Raw genomic sequence first — 19,581 nt, 5'->3', positions numbered from 1 at the left:
CTCACCTGTTGTGACATTGCACCTGAATTTGGATTTTGCTATTAAAACATGGATTTTCATAGTTAATATTTCAATTTATTTTTTATTTTTAAATTATAATCAGTATGAACAATAATATAATTGATCTTCCTAATTTTTAGTCGGTCCGTTGGTTGGTTCGTATTTCTGATTTGTGTGAATGTGTTTTTACTGTTTCTAAACAAAGTTAAATTTTTTTGTCTCAAGTGAAATAAATAAATAAAATATATATATTTTTTTTTTTGGGCTTAACTAAATAAAATATATCATGATATAATGTTTTGTTATTTTTATTTCAAAATACTATATGATCAATTTTATAGATTGTAGAAAAAAAAAAGTACTTGTTACATGACTAACTTATATTATTTGATAGTTTAGGTAATAATACTAAATAGTGCTTTTGAAAATTTAAAAACCAAATTTAAATATTAATACGAAGTACAAATAGAAATCTAACTTTGGAATTTTTTTAAAGAGGTTTTCAATTTATAAATTTTAATTACTATGTTGTCCCTAGCCTAACAACCATGCACATAAAACATGCATAATACAATAAAATCCCTGGGATCAAATAAATTGTACAACTTTGATGAGGTTATAATTTAGTGGAGTTGTGGTTAAAAATTTTTGTTTTGGATTTAATAAAAAGGTGTTTATGCCATGCACCTTGCTGCATCTACTATTTCTAACATCCATTTTTGGTGTTTTTGCTGCTTTATGTAAAATGACAAACAAATTTACAAATATTATAACAACTATAAAAAGTAAATTATTATTTCAAATAATTTTACAAAAATATTTTATATCATATTTTTTAAAATATTTTATACCATGTTATATTTTTGCACTATAAAAATAATTATTATTGTAGGCATGTAAAATTCCTTAACACAGAATCTAAAAAAAATTATAATTTACTATGATGTAATGTAAAGTTAATTTTTATTTATAATTATTAATTTTTTTTTAACTAAACTAAGGACATTCCGATATACAGTATTATTATAAAGATTTTTTTTTTTTAATTATATCGTTTTTTGTTTTTGAACTTTACCTTGCGTAACTCAATTGTATGTGGCACGAGAGCGATCCTTTGCCTGGAATTTGCAATTTTTTTATTTTTTTATTTTTTTGTCGATGAACATGGAAAGTGGGACAGCTGGCTTTCTTGTAAAAGTAACGATTACCAAAAAAAAAAAAAAAAAAAAAAAACTCTTTTTTTTTTTTTATTCTTAAAGCACTGTTCTCTCTCACACTGGTGCAAGAGCGACCCTTTACTTGGAATTTGCAATACAGACAAGAAAAATAAATGCTTTTTTGTTTTTTTTTGACATTGTGCCGATGAACGCGGGAAGTGGAGTCGCTAGTTTTCCCCTACAAGTTATAAATTATAATCACAAAAAAAACTTTTGTTTCTTTACTTCTCTCTCTCTCTCTCTCTCTCTCTCTCTCTCTCTCTCGGTCGCTCTCTTTGATGTTTAGTACTTATTTATCAGGAAAAAAAAAAGAAAAAAAGAAGGAAATGTGCTCCACGGTACCCACTGACACGACTCAAACAAGAGACAAGCCAGTCAGTCAAACCACGCCACCATAAACTGCCACTGAGATTAAGAGAGAGAGAGAGAGAGGCCAACCATGTCGACCACCAGCATTGGAGGAGCTTCACTTGGGAGCCAAAGGTAAGAGAAACCTCTTAGTTTTCTGCTCTCATCTTTTTTTGCTTTGTAAAGGGGCTCTACTTTGTTTATTATGCTCAGAATGATTTTGTATTTCAAATCTGTTTATGGGTTATGACCTCCAAAGCTTAATCTAGCTATGGAGAATCGCTTGGAACTGATTCACTTTCACCCTTCTGATATGTGTATGTATGACCCATTTGATTTATGTGTTTGGATCGTCTCTCTCTCACTCTCTCACTCTCTCTGACTTTTAATTATTTGATCCCACAATGGGCTCTGAACAAAGTTTCTGATTTGAAACTGAAAACTCTACTACGGAGAATTTACTTGGACTAGAATGGAGAGTTGGGTATTGCTGTAATTGTAAGCACTGAGTTAAAAGGACATTGCTTTAAATTTTTTTATGTCTGGTTTCCAAAATCTGTAGCTTTCACTGTTTTTTTTGTTCTTTTCCGTTTTCAGTATTTATTCAGATTCTCTTGGCTAATGTAAAGGTACCAAAGATATTTTGAACCCGCAATTCTTAAATTTTCTAGTGAACTCGGCTGCCATTATTTTGTAATCGATTGGAATCTGGAATTCTGGATGTATTTGGAAGATTTTTCACTGAATTTACTTAAAAAAGAAAACCCTTCTTTCTTCAAATTCTCTAAAGCATACTGTTTCTTCCTTCAAATTCTAACTGTCCGCGAGTTTTTACATAAATCTTCTATCTGGATGCATTTGGTTTTACTTGTTAAGAAGGTAAATGAGAAGATATCATTTTGGTACTTATAAAGTTGTATGTACTTTGCACCATATTTGAAATTCGGATTTTTATCGAGGAAAAAAAGAAAGCAAAGCAAAGAAAAATGAATAAATTTGTACACTTTCTTCATTTTCTATTTCCTTTGCTTACCCAGAATAGAAATGTTGGTGTGACTTTTCAAAGTTTCATTGGACAACTTTTCTGATTAATAAGTTTGACTTTTGGCAAATAATCAAATTGAGGTGTTACAAGATAAGGCTTATTGTTACAGGGACACTAAACCCACAAAATTCTCTTTTGATGGATAAGGTGACATCGACTTGAGGAAAGAATCGAACCTTTCATAAGAAAGCCCATTTCATGCACAAAGGAGCTCTGAAATTCTACCGCATGTTTTTAATTTTGTTTCTATTTTTTTTTTCAACAATTCTTAGTTTCACAGATTATGATTTGAAACTCTCTGGCCATTTGGTCAAACTTCAGCTGCAGTTCAGTACTATGACACTTAGTAAATGAACTGTATGATTGTAGTTTGATTGCAAGTCGTGTAAATAAGTCTGTCAAGTCTACTATCTCTCCTTGTGTTGCTTAAAAGCTAAAACCAACTTTGAAGCTAGACAAGCTAGTGAATCTTGAGCCTTCTACAATCTTCTTATCAGATAGTAATGATGATGGCTTCTGGTATTATCTTTAGTTGCTTTAGAAATCAAGTCAAGCTGCATTACTTGGCTTAGTGAATGAAATTTGTTTGGACAGTAATGCTCTTTCGTGTGTCTAATATTTGATAGAGTGCATCATATGTCTGCATTTGTTTGATTTCTGAATCAAGGAAAATTATGATTATTCTGAAGCATAGCAATGAAACATTTAGGATTTATCTTGCATTAAGGAACATGAAATGAGTTCCGATGCTACGTGTTGTATGATAACATTGACTTTACTATCTACTATGGCAATTGTCTTATATTCAATGTCTAATGAACAGTGATTCTGATGCCTAAAAACGAACTCATTTGAAAATCTTATTCCCTTGAGATAACCAGATTTGTTCTACAAATTGAGTTCATTGTCGGGTACTCTGAATACATGTTGTCATTAGTAGTTTGTTCTATACGGACTGACTGAATTTTTGGTTTTTGGGAGGCACCGTTCTGGATCTAACACTTCTAGAAGCTTTCTAAGATGGTCAATTGGATCATGATTTCTTATATGTATGTTTGTTTTGTTTACTTGTTTTGCCTTAGACTGTTGGGGAAAGTGGCATTGGTTACAGGTGGGGCCACTGGTATCGGAGAGAGCATTGTACGCCTGTTCCACCAACATGGTGCAAAAGTATGTTTAGTTGATGTGCAAGACAACCTTGGGCAACATGTCTGTGAGACCCTTGGTGGTGAACCAAACACTAGTTATTTCCATTGTGATGTCACAAAAGAGGATGAAGTTCATCGTGCAATCGATTTCACTGTTGATAAATATGGCACACTTGATATCATGGTCAACAATGCAGGGATGTCAGGTTCACCCTGCAATGACATACGGAATGCAGACTTATCCGAGTACGAGAAGGTCTTTGATTTAAACGTGAAGGCAGTCTTTATGGGAACAAAACATGCGGCTCGAATAATGATCCCAGCAAAGAAGGGATCTATAATTTCTCTTTGCAGTGTCACAAGTGCCATTGGAGGCCTCGGTCCACATCCATACACAGCTTCCAAGCATGCTGTACTGGGGCTTACCAAGAGTATTGCAGCTGAGTTAGGACTTCATGGGATTCGTGTAAACTGTGTTTCACCATATGCAGTTGCGACAGGCTTGGCTTTGGCTCACTTGCCTGAGGATGAGAGAACTGAAGATGCCTTTGCAGGTTTTCGTAACTTCATCGGGAGAAATGCCAATTTGCAGGGTGTGGAATTGACGGCTGATGATGTAGCGAATGCCGTACTCTTCTTAGCAAGTGATGAATCAAGGTATATAAGTGGTGAAAATCTCATGGTTGATGGGGGCTTTACTTCTGTGAACCATTCCTTGCGAGTCTTTCGGTGATGGATGATTGTTAACACGGAATATTTGGTTGAACAAGGCAGCTGGCTATGAGCAGCAAACTTGGAATCTTTCCAGTTGTGGAATCCAATCTAATTGGAAACAAAATCTAAATACAGGCCGAACCTTGCTGCTCTATAAATTTCCTCTGTTTTCGTTTCTAATTGTAAAATATCGATTCGACCTCTTCTTAGTGATTCTGAAACTGAATTCAGATTAAATAATGGAAAACGTGGATCTTCATGGTTAATATTTCATGTTTATTACTTTCGAATTGTGATGGATATGAACAATATTGATAGCTGTAATCTTCCTGATTTTTACTAAAATATATATATATATATATATATATATATAATCTGTATACAAAAAGAGTCGATAAAAATGTAATTTGTTGCTATACTGATGGTAAAAATGTTAATTAATACTGTTATTAGTGTTGAAGTCCTGATGATAGGAGTGTAATTTGCTACTCTTAAAATTATTACGGTTAAATACCCACTGCATAAATTAATCATTATATAACGTCAATAAAAAAAGGCTCAAGGTTAAATATCAAACATACTACTTTAGTTTGACTAACCTGACTTGCATGGGTTGGATACCTATGTAAATATCAAAGCATCAATAACCCAAAAATAATATTCAAAACCCGATTAACTTTTCTTAGAGCGTTTTTTAGGTTCAGAAAAGCACACTCCAAAGTCCGAAGAGGCCATTTTTTTTAAACCAAAAACTACGATTTTAACTAACAAATCACTGAAAAACTATTTACCAAAAAACAGCTGAAATACCAGACTAAATCCATTATTCGGTCAATATTTTCCAATGGCCTCTTAACCTTTCTCTGCCACATAAAATTCCTTTCAACGGCACGTTGAAATCCTCGCAAACTCATGGCTTCTTTTCAAGCCTCATGGCTCTCTTCCCTCAACACCATCTCTCCCACGAAACCTGATATCTTCCCCTCCAACGCTATAAAGAACCAATCTTTCAAACCATTCAGAATTTCATTCTCACTAAACTCCGCTAACAATGAACCTTCCCAACCCAGTTCACCAAATTCACCGGAAACTACATCTGAAGTAGAAACGGGTCCTGTTGACCCTGTGAAGCTCGCATTTGCTAAAGCCAAGGAGTATAAAAACCTAGCTCATTCGAGCCGAAAATTGGAACTTGAGCAAAACCCAGTAGAGGAATCTGATGGTATTGCTAATGGGAATGGTGGGTCGGGTTTAGTTTCAGATGGTGGTAGTGGTGAGACTAAGGAAGTTCCTGATTCACTGAAAATTGCAGTGGAGAAAGCCAAGGAGTATAAGAAGAATAAAGACACTGTAGACACAAATTCAGGTACTTGTTCCGGAATGAGTAGTTGAAGATAAAATTAAGCATTACAGGAAAATTGTTCTTTGGTTAAAGATTTCAGAGAAGTGAAATAAGTGGAGTACTAAAGGTTTGTACTTGGTCACTAAAAGCTATGTGGAAAGATACAGAGAAAAGGTTTAATAATTTATAAATTTTATGCCTTGGTTGCTTCCATTTATTCTTGAGCTACCAAAATGATATGAAGAGAATGCTTTTATTCTGTGAAAAATTAAAATTTTGGTATTAAAAATGTGAGCTTTATTACTTCCAGGGTTGAAGGGAACGAGTGGTGGAATCTCAGGAAATGGAAATGTGGAGAAAGGAGCTGATAAGAAGAGAGAATTGTCTGTTTCAAGCATTGATTTTGTGGGACTTAACTTTGCGGATAAGAAGACGGGCAGGGGACTACCAGCTGGATTAGTTCCGGTGTCAGACCCTTTTCCAGAAGGGGACTTGCCAGAGGTGGAGTTTATTGTTGGGGACACCAGCAAGTTTGAAGATGAAAAGTCGTCAAAGCCTGAGATTCAAGGAGATGATGAAAATGTTTATAAGCCGAAGGTTTCCTCATGGGGAGTCTTTCCTAGACCAAATGATATTTCGAGAACGGTATGAATGATCTCAGAATTGATGTTGAACCTGTAAATTTGATATGTTTTTGGCAGAGTTCTTGGTTTAGGTACTTTTTGTATATGGTACTGTTTTTCTTTGGTAAGGATTGACAGAAAGTTTTGAACTTTTTAGTCACAACCTAGTAGGATCTAATTTAATACCACGATATGATTAGGATACAAGCTCTAAGTATTAGTTATGCTGTATGCATAACTTTGATCTTTGCTGAACTTCTTGTCTTTTTAAAATACTCCTTCACCTCCATTCAATGGAGAAAATGGATTCATAAAGCTTGAGAAAAAGTACTTAAGAACTTTTTGGTTGCTGCCAGCCCATTTCTTGAATACCTGGTGGATCACTACTATTTGTTGGATCGTGTTTTCAGTTTTTTAGCTATTTTTTGGAGCTTAACAAATATTCAATTTGAATTACTTTTGTATGAAGGCCAAAACTTTGTAATGACATTCGCTGTATCTTTGAACTATTGAATCCATTATATCCTTCTGATGCTCCTTGTTCTTATTGCATGCATTCAATAAATGACTTTTGCTCAGAAGTGTTGCCCACTTTTCTCACTTGTTATTGTTGTTGTGATGCTGTATTTCTATATCTCAACCTTTTGCCATGTACATTCGATTTGTTTGAGTTTCCTTTCCGTTGTTATTCAGTTTGGTGGTGGAAGAGTTATTAAGCCTGGGGAAGTGCTTGAAACAGAAGAAGAGAAAGCTGCTAAAGAAGCTCGTACCAGACAATTACTAGCTGCTTACAAGAGTAAACGTGGCTTAAATATTGATCCAAAGCTTAAATCTGAGTGTGAAAAGGTTTGTTCTGGTCAAAATATTAGCTTTTCAACTTGTATCTTAGACACTATTTCCCTTTAGAAGCTCTCTATCTCTATTTTCTCTTGGTCTGCTTAATCAGTGGAGTATACTTTCAGCTGCAGTTGGAACAGCTGATGAGAGATATAATTCGTTTATTCATGTAGAATGTAAAAGTCTTTTATTGGTTTCTCAAATGGTTTTGTTTACAGGCATTGAAAGATGGTGATGAGTTGATGGATGTTGGAAAGCTTAAGGATGCACTGCCATACTATGAAAAGGTTATGGATAAAATGATGTTCCAGGTAATCTTTGGCCACTTCAATTACTCAAACTGCTTTTCATATATTCCAAAAATAAAATAGATCTTGCAAAAATTGTTTATACAGAGTAATTGCATACAGTGTAATTGCATACGAATTTTCATTATATCTCTGTACATCATTATTTATTTCTTGCAAACATTGTTCATACAGAGTGAGCTTTATGGACTAGCTGCTTTGCAATGGTCTATTTGTCAAGATTCCCTCCGTAGGTATATATGTATACTCTCTTTTGAGCTTTCTAATTATCTCATAGAACTAATGAGGACAAACTTTACAAAGATTTTGAAATGAGTCTGGAGTTGAATTTTGACAACAATAAATTGTACAATAATGATCCTTTTGTACGTAGGATTTTATTGTCTGTTTTAAGCCTTAGAAATGGTGTGAACAAATCCACGTTGATAACAAAAGAAAATTCTCTTGTGATCAATGTGTAACATCCTGTACAGCAATGGGAAGTGCCAAATAATTTAACTTTTTCTTTTGCAATTCCTGAGGATATTGTGGTGTTATACAGGTCAAATGAGGCTCGAATGATGTATGAGAAGCTCCAATCACATCCAAATGCTCAAGTGAGCAAGAAAGCAAGGCAATTCACGTTCAGCTTTCAGGTAAAGGGGTCTTGAAGGGGCATGGAAAACATCAGAACTCTAGAATTCGGATGGAAATGGAAAAGATACTAATGGGATGTCTAATGTGAGAGGGTACTTTAACTAACATGGCAATGATGGGAACCTCAAAATAATTTGAACTATGACCATATTATTGCATTACTGTTTATGAAATAGATGTCTCAGAGGTTGTTAGATGTAGTCTTTGACATCTCAAGTTTTGTTTTGTTGATATGGAACTTCATGGCTCTTGCAGGCCATGGAAATGATGAAGTTCACAACAAGCTCACCCTTTTCTCAGAAGAACACTGGCTACCAGAACTATTTTGAAGCTTTCATTGAAAAGAAAACCAACTATACTCAAAAAGAGGTTGAAGATGAAGTAGTTACACTCGGTCAGACATTGCCATATATAATTTTCCTTGTTTCTCCCATTTTTATTGTACTACTGATTGCTGTACAAAAGAGAATATGAACTTAAAAAATATAGAAACATAGAGTTTACTGCTGAGAATGAAATACAATCATCATTTATTGTCCTTCAAATTATATGTACATGAAAATTTGAAGGACAAGTTCTTTTTAATGAGTTATATATGTACATAACAAGATGGAACTACTTACCTTATGTAATGATATAAAGAAAAATATTACTTCTGCAATAATGTCTGAATATAAGGGTATGTTAGTGGTACGGCCAATTGCTGCACCACTTCTTTTTACAGGAAAACAAAAAAAGAGAGAGAGAGAAAAAGAAAAGCCTTGGGCTTGGCCCAAATTGGGCCAGAACGGGCTGGGTAGAGGTGCTTTGTGTGATTTAAGCTTAGCCTGATATAATTTTTATAAGAATTTTGCTGATATGAATGCAAAGTTGGTAAAAAGAATAGATCTGAGAGGTTGACAATTGACAAACATATTAGTGCCATGCTTTTTAAGCTGTCCCTACCTCCAGCATTGTGCTTTGTAAATGTTGGTAATTAATTGGTTAGAACATATTGTAAGATGTTTATACCTCATAATGTTGACTGGTTCTGTACCTTTCGCATAGTTTTATAATCCCTAAAACCCATATTCTTTACCAATAATCCTTGCCAGATTGTATTGATGAAGCCCATAAAGTAGACTTTACTTACTATTTCACAAAAAAAGGGAAAAAAATTAAAAAAAAAAAGGAAAAATAATTTTTTCAAGATTGATCAACAAAAACTTACACATGGTTTTCATAAAGCTTCCTGCAGTCTTCTTTTTTGGTAAAGAAGAAATGATAGTATGTGGCTCCACAGAAATAATATAATGTGACTGAAGCAGCTTATTTATGTGTTTGTTATGCCATTTTTCATGTCTTAAAAAAGGAAAAGAAAAAAAAATAGAAGAACTATATAGTAAGAGATTAATCAGAGTAACAGTGGACAGTTCTTGCATGCAATGTGCCACGCCACATAAGGAACTTCACAAAGTAGATCTTATTTTTATTTTATTTTTTTGGGAACCCAAAGCCCCAATTCAAAAATGAATCAAAATCTCACATTCCAAGTCCTTTTCAAGATGATGCATATACATATGGTAAACTTGTGGCCTTCACAGTCTCTTTTTTTTTTTTTTTGGTGTGTCAGAAGTTGAAAATTTTCTACTAGTAGTTCAAACTGAAAGGGACAAGTTGGTATGGTCATGGAGCGTATTGGTGTCAGATAGATACCATTTCCAGTTCCATGCATATGCAGGTATATTACGCTCACCTGCTTCCCTGTCCCTGCCCCATTTTTGTTCTCATTGTTTTGTTTTCTTCACAATTTCAAACTATTCAATACTGATTTCATTACACACACATACATATATATCGGTGCCCAATTATGTATAATTTGGGGATCAAATCAAATGCATGCATTTATCTTATGAATTATATATAATTGGGCACCGACCCATGATAATGTGGATATTAACATTATAGCAAGGCTATATATATACATATGTTACTTAGTCAGATTGGATAACCTTTTGGTACCAATGGAATTGGATTTTTAGCTTGTTAGATTTGCTTAATTTTGTTGCGTCTTTGCTTAAGAGTCAAACTTACTACCTCTCTATAAAATAATTCATGCTATATGAAAAGGTAAATACTGTTATCTCATAAATTTTCTTTTTGGGTCATGTTTTCTTGCTCCACGAAAGCTAAAAATGAACTTTTTTTTTGTTTTTGTTTTTCTCTTTTTGTGGTTTTCATTGTTACGTTGGGAGGTTAAAAAGTAAGAAGAGAAAGATAAAAGGCAGAGTGATTTCTTACTAATAATTAATTTTATATTGAGGAAAACGAGGTCTTAATTCCTGTATTGAGGTGAGGAAAGATACTATGACATTGTGGGTTTTCTCGTTCTCACTAGGAAAGCAAATTCCCAATAAGATCTTCTTCTTTAATTTATCCCTAGCATCATTACTTTATATAATATATATATAAAATCTACACCTAAAAGAAGATGCTTATTCTAATGGATCTTGAAGGGGTATGCATTCTCAATCTCTCTTTTTTTTTTTTTTTCCTTTTCCTTTTGACAAAGTTGGTACTACGCCTCTTTCACAATGCAACCACTCTCAAGTTTTCTGCTTCATTTGTCAATCATTAGCTTCCAAATCATTTCTGAAGATAAAATAAATAGATTGCCCATCTTGCCATAACTTTTGTAGCTCTTTTTATTATTTATTATTATTATTTTCCTTTTTATGACTGATGGAAATGCTAGTAACCGATGAAGTAAATCAACAATGTCATGAACAAAATTCAGACAACTCTTTCTAATTGTCTACTTTTTGACAAATGGTAAAACAAACCCACACCCCTCCCCCCCTACTCCGAATTTTATTAACCCCAAGAACAAAGATTATGAATACAGGGAAGCTTCTTGTTGTTTAACTCTTACTAAAGGGTGCAATAAAGTCCAATTAGTATGATAAAAAGATGGGATTGGGACGGATAAACTTAGGCCATCAACTTTTTCCTAGAAACTTCACCAATTGGACAGATTCCCAATTTTCCATTTTGTTCTAAGCTATTTGTGTACAACTTAACCAGACAAAAATTGGGAAAAGTATAACTTATAAACCACCATTCCAAGCGCTTGAAATTTATCTGAATTTTGGAGCCATTCGTGAACTTTCTCTTTTCTCTTCTATTTCAGTTATTGTGAAAGGAAATTTTTTGCACAAAATGATTTGTAAAGCCAAACCCAATTATGCATATATAAGGCAAATTAAAATGGAACAAAAACAAACAATGTGGATGTCTGTCTCATTGTGATTTATAAGGACCACAAGAGGGAACAAAACATAATGGGGATGTGGATGAGAAATTGTCATTTAGAAGGAGAATTTCCGACAATTTTGATGAATGAGAGAGTTTGTGATGTGTTTCTGAATATGCAAGCTCACTTGTTAGATTCATTCAACATATCATAATTTGAAGCACAAGGAATGTCTATTTCCTTATCATTACATGCAAAGAATGTATTGCATTCTCTACCTCTAAATGAAAATTTTTGTTATTTTGGATGATAATATGGTTATTGGGGGTTACTGGGGGAATTTGGCTATTTAAACAATCCTGATTAAGGTAATAAAGCTTTCGAATATCACAATCATGGCCTCCCTTCAAATGTGATAAACATGATCAACTATAGCAGAAATTCAATTTATTGGTCCATTATGTACCTTTATAAGTTAATATGAGAGGCATTAACAAGGCTTTATATGTTTTTTTATTTTTGTTATCAAATGACTAATTGAAAACGTGATTGCTTCACTCTAGACCAACCCAAATTTCCAATTTCCAAATTGAATCATATTGTTGGTCCAAATTTATCAACTAGCTAAATTTATTAACCGATCTGTCTATAACGATTTGGATGGAACATATTCTTGCTGCCCAATTTACAATATAGAATTGCTTCACATTATACCACTTGTCATATAAAAAGAAAATTTTTGAAAAATAATAATAAAACATGTTAGTATAGAAGTTGACTTTAGCACCAATATACGTGAGAATTGGGATATGTAAAAAATTCAAAATAGAATACTGTCCTTTTCAAAAACAAATTTAAATTTGTAAGTTCACAAATGCAAGATGCTTAATTAGTATTTACATATGTTGAGTATGATATTGTATAGGAAAACTTAGAAAAGTTACCTAATTTTCACCAAATTTGGAATTCAAGAAATACACCATAAGAAAGTCAAAGAAAAATATAATTTATACAAGAAGGTGGGGCTGTAATTTTGATTGTAGTTCATAAAATTTGATTTTTAAAATTAAAAAAAAAAAAGCTTAAAAAAAAGTTTGCTTAAACTTTACTTCATATTTCCAATCACCGTGGAATTAATACCCTATATATGTTATGACAAATCCACATCAAAAATTAACAACCTTTGATATTCCAAAATAAAAACATGAATAACATATATGGACCAATGAATAATCAACAAATATTATCAAGTGTCTATGTTTTTAAAAAAAAAAAAAAAAAATTGTGGGCCCAATTTCACATTCTCAATGGCAAGCATGCTTGACAACTTTACACTGGGATAGAGAAGAAGAGGAGGAGCGTCTGTCTGAAATGACTAAATGGACCTTGGACCCCTGTAATAGGGCCCCACCCATTAGCAAATTATCGCCGACCGTCGCATTGTCTTTTTGTAAAGCGCTTGCCGCCCAACCGCTTTTTCTGGATTGCCGGTCCACAGTGATTATATAAACCCACCAAGTTTTCCTCATTATTTTTGACATTGCTTTCTGCACATTTACCATACTAACCCTACCTTTTTAATATATCTTCTTATGGTTCAAGCTATACCCGTTTTCCTTTTTCATATTGTAGACCTAAAAAATGGACTAAAAAGGAGATCAAATTTTCACGTTGTGTCTCACGTGGAACCATCGAGATATTTAACAAATCATATCAAATTAATAGGAAAATATCATAACTAATGCACAATATCAAAAGCTATTATAATTATGATAAAAAATAAAAAGTATTATAATTGTGCAATTTTATGAATTTTCTTTATTAACCCTTTAGAAATTGACAAATTCCAACAATAAAACTAATTATTAACTTTTCTTTTGTTTCATTATTTGGTGCATTATTGTAGAGAAAAATTATTTGAAAGACCAATTAAGGAGGATGTATTTAATTTAGAATATGAAAGATTTTAAAAGTCTTTTAAAGTTTTGAGGTATTCGATTTAAATTTTAAAGGAATCCATACAAGTCTAATGATATTCAATTCAGATTTTGATAGATTTTATAAAAGTCCATTAAAATCTAAATGTATTCAATTAGGATTTTATAGATTTTTTTTAAAATTTGATGGTATTTAAAAAGTCATTGATTTTAAAAGATTTTAAAAAATGATGGATTTTAATAGATTTGAAAGGATTTTAACAGGAAAATTATGAAGAAAATTATCAATATAAAATCCAGCTTTAAGGAGGATGTATTTAATTTAGAATTTGAAAGATTTTAAAAATTTTTTAAAGTTTCGAGGTATTCGATTTAGATTTTAAGGGAATCCATACAAGTCTAATAATATTCAATTCAGATTTTGATGGACTTTTAAAATCTAGATGTATTCAATTAGGATTTTATAGAATTTTTTTAAAATCTGGTGGTATTCAAAAAATCATTGATTTTAAAAGATTTTAAAAAATGATGGATTTTAATGGATTTGAAAGGATTTTAACAGGAAAATTATGTAGAAAATTGTCAATATAAAATCCAGTTTTAAATGCAAAGTTTTCATTGGATTCTTATAAAATTTTTATGGAGTCTGTAAAATTCCATAACAATCCATCAAATCCTTTAAAGTCTATAATTTATTTTAAATCCATCAAATTCTAAATTGAATACATCCCTCTAAATCCAAAGATTTCATTGGATTCTTATAAAATCTTTATGGAGTCTGTAGAATTCTATAACAATCCATCAAATCTTTTAAAGTTTATAATTTATTTTAAATCCATCAAATTCTAAACTTTATAAAAAAAAAAAAAAATCTCAAACGGATCTTAGTTAGGGATTATGTTAGATAGTGCACATAAAATGCCAATTTATGTAATCATAATTCGGTTGAAGCTTCTTGTGCAAATAAAGGGTATTTTAGTCATTTTAGAGAAGATGTGTAAGGGTGTCGAATCACCATTAATATACATACCTTAGACATAAGTCATTGCCAAATCTTGAATTTTCCTACGTCACAAGGACCGAAATATAAATAAATAAATAAAAAATAATATTATATGAAAGAGTCCCAAAACCTCCTGCTAGGGCAAGTCAGCATCAAACACTTATCTCAGCCTTATTCAAATTTCATCAGCTTAATGGCCTTAAACCACAGTTGGAAATAAACAAAAAGGCCAACCACTGCAAACCAAAGCAAACCCAACCAAAAGAATGAAGATTCTTGGGTTGTTTGGGTTCCAAGAATTCCTTTTCTCTCCAATGTAAAAATTTTCCCATCCCAAAAACCAAACACAACACAAAGAAGAAGATTACTTTTCTTCTTGAGCTTTGAATTCCCTATCTCAAAGGGAAGAAAACCCACAGTTTTCCATTTCCCATTTTTCAAAACATCCATTATTGCTTTGAATATGGTTCAAAGAAAGGTAACAAACAAGCTTGGAATCAACGCTGATAATTTAAGGCATGAGAAACATTTGTCCAACCCGAAACCATCTTCTTCTCAGCACCATCAAGATGGCAAAAACAGAGGACCAGACTTGAAGAAGAAGATGAAGAAATCAAGATCAATCAAGCTTTCTGATATTGAGAGCTTGAAATCTTCATCCCTGAGAAAAAACTTATCAGAACCAGGAAAACCACCACCTTTGAAGGTTCCAAACACTGCGACAACAACAACAACAACAACAACAACACCACAGAAGCAGCCTCTCCTCAAAACCACCATAGATGGCTCTCCCAATTACATGAAGTCTACAAGCTGTTTTGATGCCAGAAAGGAACAATCCCAGGTGAGTTTTCGCAATTCTCAATCCGTTTCCGATGGGAAAATCCCCCGCCGGAGAAGTATGAGCAATTCAAACGGTAGTAGCTCTGGTTCTAATAATAAACCAGCAAAGATCTTAACCAAATCTTCAAGTTTGAAGATGGTGAGGACTTTAACAAAGTCTCCGAGCTTTAAACCGGCAAGACCTTCGGCGAAAAAGTCTTCCAGAGTTGTTCTTTGTGCTGATATGGATGCACAAAGCGCTACATGTTCTTCAACTCTGAAGGACTCGAAGTTTCCTCCTTATCTGACGCTCAATCCTGGAGGGACCGAAGCTGAAGGAACTTCTGTCATGAAGGTTTGCCCGTATACATATTGCTCCTTGAATGGTCATCATCATGCTCCTTTGCCTCCATTGAAGTGTTTCTTGTCAGCAAGAAGACGTTCCATGAAGACACAAAAGATTATGAAGTTGCAAGCTTTAAGCCCACGTAAAGGAAAACCTTCTAATGGTGGGAAAGAAATTGATAGCATGAAGGTGATCTTTGATGAGAAACCTGAAAATTCTCCTTTGGTAGAAGAAGTAGGCATGGATTTTTTTGTTGAAATCTATGCTAAAAGCAAAGAAGATGTTAATGAAGAAACTGGAGGGAAAGTTGTATATGATGAAGAGAAAAAGATTGATTTTGGTGGAGAAGCAGCGGTTGTAAAAGATTACCATGAAGAACAAGCATCTGAGAACCTGTCTGATGGATCACCAAAGTCTGAGATCGATGCTGATGAATCTCTGGAAAGATACTCTGACAGAGTTCAAACAGATGGGGGAATCATTAAAGGAGAAGAAGAGGAAGTAAGCTTTGAATTTGAACGGTTTGAAAATGCAGAAATGGGTGATTCTTCTGGTTCTGAAGCAACTGATATGGAGTGGGAAGAGGAGCAATTTTCTGAAGCAGAAGTTGAAGATGAAACTAATAATCCTAGTAAAATGGATGATGAATCTGAGTCAAAAGTTGGGTACTCATTGGAAGTTGAAATTTCTGATCTGCAAGAAGAATGTGTGATCATGCCAGAAGATGCTGTTAGCAACTACAATGAAGTGATTCCGGTTTACAAGGTTATGGAAGAAGAAGCGTGTGATGAAGAAGGTTCATGTGTTGACGAAGATTTTGGTGATGGTTGTGCTGAACAGGATTTGAGACAAGTTTCTGACAGCTCAATTTATGACCAACTTTTTGGCACTGAGGATGCATCAGAGGAGGAAAGTAGCGCGGAAGAAAGAGATACCAAGACAGATTTGGTTCACACTTTGATTGCTTCAACACCAGTGGAGGAGCCAAAACAGGAAGAGGAGGCTGAAGAACAAAACAGAGTTCCTGAAGCAGAGAATGTGATCCTCAAAATGTATTCTCAACTTGGAGACAATAAAACTGAGGTGGCTGCCGAAGCTACTGAAGATGTTTCAAATGTTGATGATAAAGACAACCTTCCTATGAATGATTCCGGTGACTCAGACCAGTATATTGATGCTGACACTCAAGGTGATTTGTCTGAGGAGAAGTACAGCAACATTGATGCTGCTCAGAACCAGAGCTTAGAGGAGAAAGATCAAGGTCAAGCAAAGAAGTCTTCAGCCACAAGATCAGATGATTCCAAGGAGCAAACTGATATAATGCTGAAGCCAATAGATTCGACATCAAGCAGCGCGGTGGGTACAATTGAAGTGGAAGATGGCAGAGAGTTAGATAACAAGGAGACAATCCTTGCCTCAAACAATAGCATGGATTCAGACAAGAAAAGAGCATACTTGTATGCAAAAAGAAATACTGAGCAAGAACTTCCTAATGCCAGCAGCAATCTGAAATGGACAATCAGAAGAAAGAAACTTTGCCAGGAGAGTGAGGAAGAAAGAGAATTCAATCCACGAGAGCCGAATTTCCTGCCTTTGGTTCCGGATCCAGAAGCAGAAAAGGTGGATCTCAAGCATCAGATGATGGATGAGAGAAAAAATTCAGAGGAATGGATGATTGATCATGCACTCCAACAGACTGTCACAAAACTTGCTCCAGCCAGAAAGAGGAAAGTGGCAATGCTTGTGGAAGCTTTTGAAGCAGTGATGCCAATACCGAAGTATGAATCTCATATAAGGCAACCTTCAGCAGCTTTTTCACATGCAAGACCAATCCATGCTTGTAGCTGATGGTGGTATTTCAGGTAAATAATGATCCTCTATGTCATGAATTCTTGTAGCTCAATTTCTTAGTTGAAACAAAATCAAAATTCTTAAATTGTTGTGCAGGTGATTATGGTGAAGGGTAGTCAGATTGCTATGAAAAGGTTATCAAATAGGAAGGTACTTATTTAGCTACAAACAGATCCCAAAGGTGTAGGACTAAACTACAGGTTCAGGAAAATAACTAACTAGTTTTTCAGGAGTTCATGGTACTGGGAAATAACATAGCTTCAGATGAAGATCATTGAATGGAAATGGAACTGCAGAATATGGTGGTTTATCCTAAGCTGCTGGGTGAAGTGGAAGAGTAATTTGTATAATAAGTTATGGAAGACAATATAAGTTATATAATATGGCATTGAGTTTACCAAGTTTGATGATGTTCATCAACTCTTTGTTTTTTGTAAGAGGCAATGGACCTCCAAACAATGATAAATTGACTCTGGTTGTTTGTTTAATATTATATATAGCATATAACATTTGGTGGTTTAAACTTATTCAATCTAGCTGCCATATTCATTTTATCTCCATAGTTATATATATTTATTTACTGCGATAAAAAAGAAATTTAAATTTATAAATTTCATGCATTCTAAATTAAACTTGGTAACCACAATGGGGGCCTAATGATATCAGTTCATCCAGAGAGTTTAAAGCCCAAGTGCCCAAAACCAGAACACAACAAATATGCAGAGATATGATCGAAGCCTAAATTTGCAATTTTACATAAAAGTTATAAAATCAATCTTCTTGCACATATTCTCAATTTACCAGAAAGATTCAACCAAATTACAGAAGAGTGCAATCCAAGAACCTTCCTTACAATTAGTCACAGTGTAAGAATTTGATTCTTGTCATTCATCCACACATTCAATAGAAAAAACATCTAGTGCAGATTTATGCTTCTCACATTGGTAAACCTTAGGTAGACCTAGTACTGCATGTCATTCACATTCCATCAATCTTATTTTTAATTATATCATGTCACCCTCTGTCTAGTGCAACAGTCAGGGCCAACAAGATAATATGTTATGCCCCCTTGAAGGGGGTGTTACTGTTATCCCTGCATTGCCGGTTACATTTGGCAAAATAGACCTCAGATCTGAAATACAGCTTCTTCTCAATCTTCAGTTTACATTCTCTTACTAAAATGCAGATATCAACACAGTCTGGTATGAAAGTCCAAGGTGTTTTTATTTTATGAGTTAAAAAAAAAAAGCTTGTAGTCTTTTTCTCGCTTTAAATTAATTGAAAGCAATTAATTTGGAGCTAATTAACTTGACCATTTAGCAATTAATGGCAATCTATTAATTATTTATTTTTGCCACCTCCAACAAGAAACAAATAAACTTTAATGCTGTTAATAAATAACTAGCTTGGAAGATCCTGCAACGTCGGTGCAAATATGAATGAAGCACAAAAACGGCTTCAAAAAGCTTGGAAGAACATCCTCTTTCTTTAACCTGTTTTCCCTATGAAGAAATTTAGGATAGGATCAGCCAATGGAAGATCAATATATTCCTTCCTTGTTTCCATCAATATTCTGGTTTTTTCATATCTTTGTTCAGCTAACTCTGGACACCTTAGCAGTGACATAATGAGAGTGAGAGAAAGGAAGAAGAAGAGCGACTGTAAAATGTACCAAGGAAGCTGGGTTTTCGACAATTCGTACCCTCTTTACAACTCTTCATCTTGTCCCTTCATTCGAAAGGAGTATAACTGTCTAAAGTATGGTCATCCTGATCATTTATATCTCAAATATAGATGGCAACCCAAGAGCTGTAACTTGCCAAGGTACATATTTCTCTTTTATGTAAGTAGGCAATAAATTTATATTATCCATGATTTATACTTCTTTGGTAACATGGTAAACACTTTGCAGATTTGATGCTCAAGATTTCTTAAAGAGATATAAGGGGAAGAAAATCATGTTTATTGGTGATTCTCTTAGTCTCAACCACTATGAATCCCTTTTATGCTTGCTTCATGCAGCTGTGCCTCATTCCTCCGTCACCATGCAATTTTCCAAAGACTCATACACTAACGTAACATTCAAGGCCAGGAAACTATTAAATGACATATTTAACAACCAAAGACTCAAAAAGTGGACCATTAAATAACATATTTACCAGGGGGAAAAAA

At 33.9% G+C, this 19,581-nt stretch overlaps 4 protein-coding genes across 5 annotated transcripts; all 4 read left to right on the top strand.

Annotated features, from left to right (window-relative positions):
- The first annotated feature begins 1,486 nt into the window (after nt 1-1,486).
- LOC125422308 ((+)-borneol dehydrogenase 2) lies at nt 1,487-4,738 on the top strand. Its single transcript, XM_048473180.2, has 2 exons — nt 1,487-1,700; nt 3,693-4,738. The coding sequence occupies exons 1-2, from the start codon at nt 1,657-1,659 to the stop codon at nt 4,489-4,491; spliced, it is 843 nt and encodes a 280-aa protein (XP_048329137.2). The 5' UTR covers nt 1,487-1,656; the 3' UTR covers nt 4,492-4,738.
- Nucleotides 4,739-5,153: 415 nt separating this feature from the next.
- Nucleotides 5,154-8,882, top strand: LOC107417758 (uncharacterized). The gene is made up of 7 exons (XM_016026402.3): nt 5,154-5,838; nt 6,125-6,459; nt 7,131-7,283; nt 7,493-7,585; nt 7,757-7,815; nt 8,124-8,217; nt 8,474-8,882. Exons 1-7 carry the CDS (start codon nt 5,385-5,387, stop codon nt 8,690-8,692), a joined length of 1,407 nt encoding a protein of 468 aa, XP_015881888.2. The 5' UTR covers nt 5,154-5,384; the 3' UTR covers nt 8,693-8,882.
- Nucleotides 8,883-14,538: 5,656 nt separating this feature from the next.
- LOC107417798 (calmodulin binding protein PICBP) lies at nt 14,539-17,963 on the top strand. 2 transcript variants are annotated; one of them, XR_007240588.2, is made up of 3 exons: nt 14,539-17,420; nt 17,506-17,559; nt 17,640-17,963. XR_007240588.2 is itself a non-coding variant. In XM_016026444.3 (2 exons), the coding sequence occupies exon 1, from the start codon at nt 14,854-14,856 to the stop codon at nt 17,404-17,406; it is 2,553 nt and encodes an 850-aa protein (XP_015881930.3). In that variant the 5' UTR covers nt 14,539-14,853; the 3' UTR covers nt 17,407-17,420; nt 17,506-17,963. The 2 variants fall into 2 exon arrangements, 1 of the variants encoding a protein (XP_015881930.3); XM_016026444.3 differs by having other exon boundaries at nt 17,506-17,963.
- Nucleotides 17,406-19,559, top strand: LOC107417759 (protein trichome birefringence-like 38). The gene is made up of 5 exons (XM_048472909.2): nt 17,406-17,420; nt 17,506-17,559; nt 18,596-18,611; nt 19,008-19,233; nt 19,322-19,559. Exons 1-5 carry the CDS (start codon nt 17,406-17,408, stop codon nt 19,557-19,559), a joined length of 549 nt encoding a protein of 182 aa, XP_048328866.2.
- Nucleotides 19,560-19,581: the final 22 nt, after the last annotated feature.

The sequence above is a fragment of the Ziziphus jujuba genome, chromosome 2 (genome assembly GCF_031755915.1).
Source record: "Ziziphus jujuba cultivar Dongzao chromosome 2, ASM3175591v1".
Taxonomy (NCBI): Eukaryota; Viridiplantae; Streptophyta; class Magnoliopsida; order Rosales; family Rhamnaceae; genus Ziziphus; species Ziziphus jujuba.
The sequence above is the reverse complement of the archived record's forward strand: the minus strand, read 5'-3'. Positions and strand labels throughout refer to the sequence as shown.